The sequence below is a fragment of the Falco biarmicus genome, chromosome Z (genome assembly GCF_023638135.1).
Source record: "Falco biarmicus isolate bFalBia1 chromosome Z, bFalBia1.pri, whole genome shotgun sequence".
NCBI classification, from domain to species: Eukaryota; Metazoa; Chordata; class Aves; order Falconiformes; family Falconidae; genus Falco; species Falco biarmicus.
The window spans coordinates 35,491,773-35,505,000 of NC_079311.1; the positions used below are offsets into that span (position 1 = coordinate 35,491,773).

General features: G+C 42.5%; 1 protein-coding gene across 1 annotated transcript in view; it reads right to left on the reverse strand.

Moving 5' to 3' along the window:
* The window catches only part of FBN2 (fibrillin 2), a 178,831-nt gene extending 169,261 nt beyond the window's left edge, over positions 1 to 9,570 (reverse strand). Inside the window, exons 1-5 of the mRNA XM_056325609.1 lie at positions 8,963 to 9,570; positions 7,380 to 7,462; positions 3,627 to 3,725; positions 2,942 to 3,037; positions 454 to 549 (exon numbers count right to left, since the gene is read on the reverse strand). Of these exons, the coding sequence (XP_056181584.1) occupies positions 454 to 549; positions 2,942 to 3,037; positions 3,627 to 3,725; positions 7,380 to 7,462; positions 8,963 to 9,186 (598 nt within the window). The 5' untranslated portion in view covers positions 9,187 to 9,570. The remainder of the gene's footprint in view (positions 1 to 453; positions 550 to 2,941; positions 3,038 to 3,626; positions 3,726 to 7,379; positions 7,463 to 8,962) is intronic.
* Positions 9,571 to 13,228: the final 3,658 nt, after the last annotated feature.

Below are 13,228 nucleotides of genomic sequence, written 5' to 3' on the forward strand. Positions count from 1 at the left end.
ATCTCAGTATCCTGGTAACTGGTTATTTTTTCGCTCCATCTCACTTTCTCCTGTAGGACAGAACTAACCAGAGCAAGGAACTTCCCAAGTTCCTCTTGTGAAAGAGGTGTTACACAGAAAAAGAATCCTTCAGTTAGTTACACGATCAGCAATTTTGCTATCAAGTTATTTCACGAAGCTGAGAGCAAAAGATAGATCAAATTTGAACTGTTACATGAACAAAATAAGCAGCCTAAATGAGCTGAAATTCGTACTAATTATGACAGTTTTGTACTTGCCAATATGAAATGGGGCTACCGGACTAAAAAGGAAGACAGTTTCTAAAATTACAAATAATAAATGGTTTACTGGAAGCTTACTGGCTCAGCCAGAAAATACACAGCATAAAATATATACATACTGCACTGTTGCATATAACTTTTCATAATTTCCTCCCTTATTTCTTTCTTTTACCTCTTTCACACTGAGGGCCAGTAAATCCATAGACACATGCACAGCGATTAGGTCCAATACACCGTCCTCCATTCTGGCAGCCATTTTCACAGACAGCTTTAATTAAAAAAAAATATTAAAATGTTATAGTAATGATATTTCAAAGATTATCATATGTGGTATTCAAAAATAATTTTTTTCCTCTCAACCGATCTAAATCTTTCTGGACCTGAAGATCAAACTGATCTCCTTCCTACCCATCATCACCAACAGTAATGACTGTTCAACTCAAATTCCATTAGCACCTGTGTGATGCTAATAGCAAGCATATGATTAATTAATCACATTTAGCACAGATCAGCAGATGTTTAACTAATTTTTAAACAGTTGTGCAGCTCTAGTCGCCAATTTCAAGAATTTATAACCATCACCAAACTTAGCAGATAAAAACTCGTCTATTTTGAGACTTTCTGAGTGTATTAAGTTGTACTATTCATTCACAACAGCAGTAAACCTTTCAAGAAGGGAGGCCTGGGAAGTCAAAGAGACAGGTAATTCACCTCTCAGAGTTGATACTGGCAGGAGAAGTGATGTTTAGAGCAAGGGAAAAGAATTATCATTTTAACTTGTCTGTAAGTACCTTCAAAAAACTGTTTCCTAAAAGATCCCAACAAGAAATAAAACAATTTTGGGGGAGTATAAATCCACAGTACATATAGACAGAGAAGATATTTTACAGTTGAAGAACTTCAGAGCACCCATTCATGTAATTTATCAATGGTGTGAGTAAAGAACAAAACATGCTGTCAAAGCACTGAAATCTTCTCAATTTGAAAGGAAGACGGTTCTTCAGCAAGGTTGAAAAATGCCATTAAGAGTGCTTTAACTAACTAATCCAGTCTGTTTTCAGGCTTATTGCTTCCAGGACACACAGCCTTGTTCAGAATTCACACATGTTCCAAATCAATGTATTTCACCATAAAGGAGAGCCCCACCATTTTTAAGTGGCTCTGAACAAGAGCAAAGGGACTTTGGTCTAGAAGTCTCCAGGCTACCTTCCTACACAGGTCTCCCCAGTCTGGAGGCGGCATTTTTAACACACTTGAGTATCCAGCGCAAAAGAACCTCAGCGACCTAGAGAAGGTAAGTATTTCAAGCTGACTGGAAAAAATATACACGTCAACTATATCACAATGGGGAACATAAAATATATGGTTATGTGGAAATGTGATGAAGCCCTACTTCTTATCAAGAACTATAAAACTGAATTACTTTTTACTGATAAGGTGTATCTTGTGCATAAAATGAAGACACTTCTCTGCATGTGTCACCTTACTGAATTAAAGGACAATGACACTTTCGCAAGACAATTAACTTCATTGTATTTAAGACACATTTCTAAATATATATAGTAAATAAATTAAGTAAAAAGGATAATGACAATTTTACATTTTTCATTCATTCATTCCATATTGTGTCTAGAAGAAAAATACTCAATCTTACTTCAAATTTTAACTGTACAATAAGGCAAATTTCAAGTTTGTTCAAATTTTCTGGATTGCTCTAGAGTCACTGCCTGAAAATCCAGTCCCCTTTTCATTTATTCACTGGAATATGGCCTGTGTGAGAGCATTCAGGTGTTGACCCAATTCTTTAAAAGTACCAGCAAGGGGCTAGCAACTCTTAGCAATATTTACATTTTAGGATTAAAATTATTACCTAAAATTTTAGAGAATTTTATCTAGGTAGAAATAAACCAAGAGCAAGACTGCTCTCCATCATTTGCAAAAATTATCAAGACAAAGGGATTCAGTGTAACTGAATAGTCTAACTGTTCAGTTAACTGCTCTTTGCATGGCTGCCTTTTATTTGTCTCCAGTTCCTTCAGACTAACTTCAGCAATTAATTTCTCAGGTAATTAGTAGCCAGCTGGCTTCAGAATACACTTTGAGTCTTTCCTCATCCCTGCAGCCCTTAGTGATTTTTGTTTGCTACATTTGTACAGCTTGTAAACACTACTGTGACAGGTAGAGCTGTGCAAATAGTTGACTTTCTAGCCTGTCTGCCAAACTGAAAAGGTATTCAAAAGCTTGAACTATATTTAATGTTTTTCCTTAGTCAAGTAGAAAACAGAAAAACGTGCTTTAACAGCAGTTAGGCTGTTGTTCTTAGATGGATAAACTTCATAAAATAGAATGAAAAATTAGTGATCACCTGGTAAGAGAAGGAGAGTGGGATGTATGCTGCTACTGTTCCCAAAGGATCTTCCAAAACTGTTTGGTGAATTCAATCCCTACTCAGATTTTTAGAGAATTATAAATGCACTTCAAGCATGAAGTGACTTTCAGGTAAACACTATACCCCCAAAAAAGCACTAAATTTGTCACAGACTTCTCGTTATATTTCAGCATGTTGGCTTTTTTTATCTTCCTACTCTACCTGCAGTGAAAGAGCTAACTTGCAGGACTTACGCAGATTTACTTTTAAATGCAACAGAGCAGTTACTTACGCTGCCCGCAGTAAGTTCCAACGTAGCCCTTCTGGCACTGGCACCGGTCATCCGTGCATGTGCCACCGTTCATGCAACTAATGCTGCACTTTTGTACTGCAGCGGAGCCCAGGCAGAGAGATACCAGTGTTAGGCAGAGATACCACATTAGGAAGCAAATGTGAATGACAACAGAGGCATCTAAAAGTAGACATGAGCTTTGTACAATATGTCATGTATTTAAATGTACACTCAGGTATTTTGTAACCAAAGCCGTCCACACTGTAGCTATTAGTCAGCCATTATTTTAAAAGGAAGAGTTGTTTTTTTTTAAAAAAGAGGGTTTTTTAGTTTTCCATGCCTATTATTTAGCAACTTGGAACTTTTAACTCTCTTGGAGGCTGTACAATCCTCATTGCTTAGGAAAATGGACTTGATGAAAATGTTAATAACATGCAAATTTGTATTTAAACTTGCTTATCTCTTTAAACACTTTTTTTCCCAATTTTTCACACAGAGTAAACATACATGCATAGTGTATCAAACTTTATCAAAAACCAGAGATATGCCAAAGCGTTACATGCATATATGCAGTAATGACAAGTTCTTTTTAAAGAATTTACACAGTAGTTATTTCTGACTTGACAGTCAAAAAGAATTACCTAAAATGAAATCTGTAATGAAAACAAATATAGAAAGTCCTTACTAGATTTTGATCCACAAGTAGGTAGTATCTGTCCACTTGCACAAGTGCACATGTTAGGACGGGAACAAAATCCATCACCACAGCTATTTCTACAAATTGCTGAGGAAAAACACAAAAAGACAGTGATTAATAGTAACCTTAGTCTTAAACTAGAGGAAAAAGTCCTAAGTATGTTAACAGCTTCTTTTAGAAAACACAACCAAAACAAAACAAAAGGAACACTTGAATGCCTATTTCAATGGAAGAGTTTATATACATGCAAAAGTAATTGTAAGTTAAATAAAGCAAACTAATTTTTGGTGTAATCAATATCTCTGACAAATTTAAAGGCAAAGAGAATCATATATGGCATATTCAAACATCGGTCTGACCACTGAAACCAGATAATCAAGTCTTTCCCTAATTAGAACTACCAGCCTATTACATGAGTAATGTAAAATTATTAAATTTACATATTGTAGACCACAAGACCAGTAAGTTTACCAAGAATCCAAGATATGAATGAATAGAAACAATATAGATCATAATGTCAATTGATGGTATAGCTCCTCTCTTATAATTGCTATTTTAGAGGCATTTTAGGGTCTCTTTTTTTCTAAGATTATCCATCCTTCACACAAACCCGTTTTTTGAGAAGTCCATGTCCAAATGATGGGCTTTAGAGATTTTGTGTAGCTTCCCTAAACACAGTTTTCTGTACTCAAATCTCCATCGTCATTTAGAAACTAACTTTATAAAAATTTCAGGGAAGGCTGTCCACACTGTATTATGGATCCATAACATGCACGCTGTTGTGCTATCCCCCTGATGCATCTAAATCGTGCCTTCCCTTCTCACTCATCTGCCAAGGGAGCTCTATTGCACGAAGGAACAAGTGAACAAGGAAAGAGTTAAAGGTTAAATCCAGATTCTAAACGAGATCCAAATGAATACATCTAAATAATCTGCTGGATTAGCAAATGCACCAAAAGAGACCATGAATCATTAAGAGCCAGTACCCAGTACGAGACAGGAGGACTTAAAAAACCACTATTGTGTGAGAGACAGCTTGTAAAGCAAAAAAAAAACCCCAACAACCAAGAATCACAGTATCTTTGTAAATAACTCTGGGGTTTTGAAAGAATCAAAAAATCTGGAAGCATATCTCCATTGAAGGACTACAAAAAGAACAAATACTTTGACAGATAATTTGTCATGACTATACCAACAACCTAAAAAAACCCTGCCTATGTCTATTAAAAGGAAAGGAAAAAAAACCCCACACCTGGCCATATACATTTTAAAAAAAGGAAGCAGAGATAAGGCCTTTCCCAGAATGCTTGTGCTCTACCTCTGATTTAGAAAAAAAATGCATAAACGAGACATAACTCCTACAAGGAAGCAAATAATTTTCTTGCCCCATTATAGAATTTAAATATGCCCCCTGATAAATTAACATGCTCTCTTTCAACTTTTCTCCACCAAATCAGAAGCTCTGTACTGATGCCAACTCAGACCAAACCAGAACAGATTTTCTAAACCCACATCCTCCTTGACATACTCCAATAAAGGCCACATTGCCTTTGGAGGGGAGTAGACAAAGCCACAGCAGGGGTCCACTGACACCACTCTTTGGGCATCGAAGAGATGCAATGTGGATCATCCACAATTACCATTACATTCTTCTACAGCCATGCCCTAAACATGAAGGCATGAGAGGTGAAAGAGTTTGTGGGATTTTGCTATTTAGTTGAAATTAGAGACATACCACTGGCTGATACAAAATATTTTTTTCCATTAGCAGGCGTAAAAGTGAGAAACAGGACTCAGATTTAGTGCACTTGACAAACACGTAACAGGACTGTTTTCCTTGTATGAATGTTCAGTCCATCTTCATACAACATAGATCAATGTCCTGGTTAAGCGAGGTCTACATTTAGACCATTTTGTTAATTATCTGTTCCATTTTGTTAATTATCTGTTAGGGAATAATTTTTTATCAACTCAAAGCCCTATAGCCAAAAGCATATTCTAAATGTGCTTTAGTCAGAGCAGTTTATTTTATTTAAAGAAAAAATAAACCCAACCAGACCCTTGTTTTTTAGGTAACAGATCACTTTTAATCACAAATATGTCACAAACCACCAACAACCATCATCACATTATCAAATGAAAACATTGCAAAGTCAGACCAGTTTCCTGTTGACCCACCACTACTAGATCATTGATCTCTCTTCATGAAGTAATACTTTAAAATCACCAGTTACAATCTGCACTAAATATAATCAATGCATCTCCAACAAGAAGTTTGCTACCTTGTCCATTATCCTGTGAAGAAGGCTTCATCTAGCTAAACAGCTCTAGCCAGAAGGATCATCATCTCAACAAATGTTTAATAGGAGCATAGCAATCTGTGCTCTCAAACCTCCACCAAAAATACAAAAAAGGGTCACAGCCAATCTTACAGATGGTCTGGCAAAATCATTCACCCTTCAAACACGTTAGGGAGCTGCAATTAAGCTTCAGTAAGTAAACAGGAGCTAAAAGATATCCTTTGTGCACATAAATTGAAAGTAAATCAGAGATAGCCAGCTGAACCTGAAAACCTACCAACAGCAACTCCAGTTTGCATTTAAGTAAGCCAGTATTATGAGATAATAAATGTGATCTGAATATTTTGAGGAGCTCCTCTTATCACACAGTGGTACTGATACCAGCATCTTCCTCTGAATGACATGTTTATTAACCTTTGCAAGGAAATGCTAGGTCAACCTCAGATAAAAATCTGTGATACACATGGCACCTTCATAAGAATTACTAGCAAGGCAAATTCATTCATGTAAAACGAGTATGAACAGGTTAACAGTCCTGAATCATAAGGCAGCAGCCCAAAAAGTCACCTTTATGGCCACATACCATGGCTTACTGCCCATTCCTTCACTAGTCCTATATGTCTGTAGTTTGTTGGAGTATTACAGAGACCTTCATTGCTTATGTACAGGGAAATACGTTCTTGAACCTGAGTTCTGAAGCTGAGCACACTTATTAGCAAGAGAGATGATGACAGGCTAGGATGAATGGGAACAGACTCATATTAAGAATCAAGAACTCTAACAAGCATGTGTCTAATAGCTTTTGTCTAACAGACAGAAAACATAATTCTCTACTTCCTTTCTAGGTAGGCAACATTCCCTAACCAGAGCATTGAGCAGATTTGGATGGGTTTTTTTGCCAAGCCATGTCAACAGCCACATCTGTCAGCACAGTACCTATTATGACCAAGCAGTAATTCCAGTCTACATGCTTTATAGCTGTTAAAACACAACTAAAAGCGACAAGCAAGTGAATAAGCACTCCAGATGTAAAGTTTTCCATTTGATTGCAATTCCAAGCCTAGCACAGAAGTTTCACAAAAATTAAGATCTGATTTGCTTTATATAAAGACCTTTTGGCTTTTTTTTTTCCTGTTACTATAGTGGATTATTTGATTTCTGGAAGGTTTTTTCCTTCTTCCTTCATTGTCATGTTCTTATGTAAAAACTAAGTGCAGACATGCCTCTTACGAGCACACCAAGGAAAATACAGCAATTGGCTGATCTTTTGATTGCAACAAAAGTAGACTTGTAAATCCATATTTTTCTCTTCTCTTCAGAAATAAGGCAAAAGACAGAACTGAATTCTCTTTTCTCATATTGAATGGGGCAGTAACTCACAAAGAATATTTATTTTTATTATTACCCCTAGGGCAGTAGAAACTTGAAGTCTGACACTTACGAACAATGCACTGATTTCCTCCAGGGAGCGTTTTCCATCCAGGGCAACAGTACGAATGGAATCTAGAGCCACACACATTTGGCCTGTCACACAGACAAACAAATAAAAGTATATACAACAATATAAAACAATGTAAATTGTATCCAAATTTTTATGTACACACAGGGGAAGAAACCAGCTGCATGAAATAAAAACAAAGTGTATAGCAAAGCTATCTACAAAAAAAATCCTCCCTAAAGGAATAAAATCTTCTTCCGCTATAAGAAGTTCCAAGCCATTTTATTTTATATTAGTTCAACTGGTTAGTACAAAGAGGAGAGGCAAGCTAGGCAACAGCAGGCCACATTCATCCCTGGTAGAATTATTTAGGATATGCAAGGGATGAGTTTGGCTCTTCATTCATATACAGTCTTAGAAACCTTGCTATAAAAACTGGCTTCATGCTGCCATCTGACACAAGACAGACACAATGACTGATCATAAAGACTAACAAGCTAATTCAAATTACCAAGAGCTCCCCGAAACACCAGGAAAAACAGATTTTGCTTAGTTTCCCTGCAGAAACCGAAGTGAATGTCCAAGCATCTTAATATTGTAACATGCTCGAGTAAAAAGCCCAGCGTTGTACATCCATTAGTTGTAACGCAGCCCCACACAATGTCTGCTTTTAATATAACCGCAATAATTAAAAGACCTCATTTCACAGCCGAGGACAAAATACCCAGTTCAATTGAGCGCAATCCCTCCGTTGCGGAACGGGGTGGGAGGGCAAAATGTACCGAAGGCAAACGCAAGGACCATAGTCGGGGGTCTGAGGCGGGGGACTGCTGCGGGGAGGCAGCGGCTGGCTGCGGGGCGGGCTCCGCGGCGCTGACCGCGGGGGCCGGCGGGGGCCGGGAAGGGCTGTCGGGCGGGCGGCGGCGGGGAGGCCCGAGCGCGGCGCGGCGCGTCCCTGGCCGCGGAGAGTGCTCCTACCTGCGGAGCCCGTCCCTACCCGCGGAGCACATCCCGGCCCGCGGAGCACATCTCTTCCCGCGGAGCACATCCCTGCCCGCGGAGCACATCCCTGCCCGCGGAGCACATCCCTGCCCGCGGTGCACATCCCTGCCCGCGGAGCACATCCCTGCCCGCGGAGCACATCCCTGCCCGCGGAGCACATCTCTTCCCGCGGAACACATCCCTGCCCGCGGAACACATCCCTACCCGCGGAGCACATCCCTGCCCGCGGAGCACATCTCTCCCCGCGGAGCACATCCCTGCCCGCGGAGCACATCCCTGCCCGCGGAGCACATCTCTTCCCCCGGAGCACATCCCTGCCCGCGGAGCACATCCCTGCCTGCGGGGCACATCTCTTCCCGCGGAGCACATCCCTGCCCGCGGAGCACATCCCTGCCTGCGGGGCACATCTCTTCCCGCGGAGCACATCCCTGCCCGCGGAGCACATCTCTTCCCGCGGAGCACATCCCTGCCCGCGGAGCACATCCCTGCCCGCGGAGCACATCTCTTCCCGCGGAGCACATCCCTGCCCGCGGAGCACGTCCCTGCCCGCGGAGCACGTCCCTACCCGCGGAACACATCCCTACCCGCGGAGCGCGTCCTGCTGTCCTCGCCTGCGGACCCGGCCGGCGGCGGCGGCGCTGCCGGCCCCGTCCTCCCGGTACGCGGCTCCAGGGTACATGCCGCCCGCTGCTCCGGCGGGGCGGACCGGCGGAGGCTTTTGTTGCCCGGTTGCTCCCTGAGCCCAGAGCGCCAGGCAGCCCAGGCACAGGATGCAGGGCTGCACCCAGAGCCACCGCCGTCTCCCCATCCTGCGGTTGCCCCGGTGGGAAACGGCGGGGGCGGGCGGGGAGCCGGGGAGAGGTGTGCCTGTCCCGCACCGCCGTCAGGGGCACGGCCCCGCTCCTCACTGGGGGAAGGCTTCAGCGACGGAAACTCTTTCTTCTCTCCTCCCCAGCCTGCCCTGCCGCCGCGGCCGTCAGCGGAACGCGGTGATACCAGCGGCGGGGTCCACGTTGCATCACCCCCCTCCTCTCTCTCCAAAGAGAGGGGGAAAAGGAGGGAAAAAGAGAAGTCGAGTTGCTTGGGTTTTTCTCCCCCTCCCTCCTTAAAAGGAAATCCAACAGAACCACGTTGAACTTCCCTAGAAAAAACGAACACAAGATGATAATTAGGAATAAGCGCGTCCAAAGAAATGTGCCGAGGCGGACAGTGAGGAGAGCAAAAGCCCCCGTGCGGCGCAAGGGGCGATGTTACAGCTGGCGGGCGGTGCGGGAGAGGCCGGGAGGCGGGGGCGGGGCTGCTGCTCCCGGCCGGTGTGCGGCCGCCCGGGGGGGAGGGGTCGAGCGGCTCCGCGGTCGCGGGATTGATGCGGGATCGATGCGGGATCGATGCGGGGTCGATGCGGGATCGATGCGGGATGCGGATTGCGCCGCTGGCACAGCGGAGCCCAGCGGGCCGGGCCGACTCAGGGGAGCGGGCGCCGCTGCCGCCGCACACGTGGGGCTGCGGCGGGGGCCGGGAAGAGGGAGCGGCGGGGGAGGGGAGCGAGGGGGCGGGCGGGCGGCTGCCGGAGAGCCGCGGGGACGCGGAGCACACGGAGGGCGGGCGCTGCAGGTAGAGCTGGCTTAACGGGGAAGTCTGCGCTTTCCTTCCGCGTCCCCTCCCAAGTCCCTGAGAACTGCACCATGAAATGTACGTGGTCCCGCCTTTGCGGGGAGACTGATCGGTAAAACCCCTCCGTAGAAAAGCATCCGGGGTCCAAAGGAGAGGTCCAGGGCCAGGCTTCAGGACGGGGCCCGGCAGGATCAGGCCTGAGGGTGGCCCTTCCACCCGGCCCCGCAGGCAGACGGGGGCGGGAGCGGCGCACCCATCCCGCACCCCGCCGGAGCGGACGCGGGGCCTCGGCGGGGTCGGCCGGGAGCGCCAGGCAAGGGCGCCTGGCGTGGGCACTCGTTCCCGCCTGGTTCAGCCGCCTGTATCGGTGGTTTTGCCAGCAAGCTGACAAATTTCTTCAAAACACTTCAAAAGGCACCAAGAGCTAAGAGCCTTTGAACTATATGAGTTTGTGGTTTCCTTCGGGAGTCGTTTTTTGAGGTTCGCACGCTAAAGTTTTACTTGTTTTCCTCTCCCTGTTTTTCTCTACATAAGCATCTTAAAATGAATGCAAAAAACCCTCCTAGCTTGGCTAATTTCGTAATTACTTTTTAAGGCCATAACCATGCCTTTACCTAGATGGGCTGAACAGTTAGCCATCAGGAAAAAGGAAACAAAAGCAGTGAAGGCATGTCCTTGCTGAAAATCCCTGAGTGCTTTCTCTGGGTCGTTCTGATAACAACAGGACACAATCTGGTTTTGTCATCTGAGAAGATTTATTGCTTTGAATTACAGCTATACGGTTGAGCACCTCACCATACATACCATGGCATCCTTTGGCAACAAGGAAAGTTGTTGGGGTTTTTTTCCTTTTAAAACAAAACAGAAAACATGTAGCAGCTTCTTTTAGCTCCGTGTGCATATTATGTGTCATTTCTAATTCTAGAATGAGATGCAGGAGTCATGTCTTGTTATCTCTGCAACAAAACCCACTAGCTAAGAAGCCAGGAAGCTATTCCCTTATTCAAGTCACTGGCTACTTTCACAGTCCAGTGGCTGCATTTACAGATCTATATTCTGATTCACCAGAAGCTAATTTTAAGTTGGGAAGGTTAGCAAAAGTGACTTGGCATGGGAGGAACTGAATCTTTAAAGGTAAAGCCTTGAGAAATTTAGGGAAACTAAGGGAAGCATTTAATGAAAGAACTATTTAATGAAGACAACTAGGTAGAAGAGTTCAAGGAAACTCATGAATATAGGTGAGGTTTGGAGCTTCTTCAAAACAGGAGCTGTTAAACCCGTCATGAATGAGATGCACGTAGCAAAGCCAGGGGGAGAGAAGGATTCCATGCCTGCTTGCTTGAATAACTATCTCAAGAAAAAATGTGAAGAATAAGCAGGCAACCTACAAAGAATAAAAAGGAAAGAACTGATCTGAGATAAGCTTAGGGCCTTGGATATCAGGAAGCACAGAGATAAAGAAGTAATTCCCAGAAGTCAGACAGAGCTACGTCTTGAAAAGGACAACACAAGAAAATATTAAGGAAAAAAAAAATATCAGTGAAACAAACAACAAAAAAGGTGAACCAGTTACACAGCAGGGGTGGGCTAGATATTCGGGGGAAAAAAAGTTAAGCTTTAAAGCCAAGATATATATACTTCTTACTGTTTGTTTGGGGTTTTTTTCGTCATAGATATTAGGCACAGGAATGGTCGGCAAATGGTCGGCAGCCACCAGTGATTTGTTAAGTGATTTCTAAGACCCACAGATCCCATCGCAGTCATACCAGAAGAGGGCTAGGTAGCACCTTTCTAGAATTTTGAAAGGAACTAGCACACAAAACTACAAAGCATTCAATAGCAAGGACTCTTAATTCTGATAAGATTGTGGTATACATGGTCCATGTAAGTATGCATACAGATTAAGTACTTTCCAGCAAAGCTGTCTTTGTTAGAAAGGGAAGCATTAATACCTCTTATGGTTACAAGACACTGATCAGACATAATCTGAAATGATGATTAGGTTCTGATCATTCACGGTATAAAAAGATGTGTTAAAATTAGAATATCTGCACTTAAACGCCACTAGTATGGTCAATGGGAAGACAACCACTGCTAAAGGGTTTGTAACAGCAGTTCTCTTAAAAACAGTGAAGGAAAATAGAAGAAAAAATACATGAAGTGATAATAATTCAAATCAGTGCTACAATTAGAATAGTTTCTTCAATAAAACAGGAATACAGGTCTTCATTAGAAGTAGAACTTAAAATTGTTAAGTACATTTGGGATGAAACTAGATTTCTTTAGGAAAGATGTTGTAGGCTTTGTCTCCCAAGTCTTAAAAAATGTTTGAAATGGATAATCCTAGAGGTTCCCTCCCATCATAATCCCTAGCTGTTATAAAATAGAATAGCTTCTTTCACAGAAGATGCCCTGATATATTGACATCACGTGACTGATGCAGGAGGTTGAATGTCCACTTTGCTCTAGCTGAATTTCTGCTTCAAGTCTGACCAATTCTGATAAAAATAGTTCAAAATGTTGTATATAGTGGATGTTCAGGAAACATGTAAGTGCATATTTACATACAGAAAATATTCCCAGAGAAAAACTTGTAATGTGCGTTATTTTTGAAGCCAAAGTTTTCCCACATGGTTGACTTTTTCTTCCAAAACAAGGGTGGGAGTTATTTTAAGTAAAGGCACTCCTACTATTTTGGTGTTTGGAAACAAAAATGTGGGCTATCACTATGCTAAACTGTGATCCAATTAAACTACAGTTTGTAGATGTAAATAATTTCTTTTAGTCCTAAAATTATGTCTCTCAATGGCCACACTTGATTGTCAATTAAAAAAATTTTCAGTTATTCATTAACCTGAATCATTAAAGGCACCCAAGGCCTTTCAGGTATTAAAAATACAAATGACAACAGAATGTCAGGATTTTTAAAAAAAAGGGTTTTTTCTTCTTAATGCTTCTATCCAAACTGCTGTCATGTTGTTTTTCTTCCACTGTAATAAGAGGAGTTGAGTCTATTGTAGACTGGTCCTGTCCTGCAGAAAGTTTTCTATTAAAGTTAATGAAAGAGATTGCAGTGTTGGGCCCATCTGTTGGCCCAAAGCCATAGATTTGAAAACATAAGTCACATAAATTACAACACATACTTGACATAAAAATATATACTGACCTTAAAGTGTTTTGCAAAAGGGTAAAGCTTTATTTTTGTTTCTTTTGGGTTTTTTGTTTGGGATTTTGTT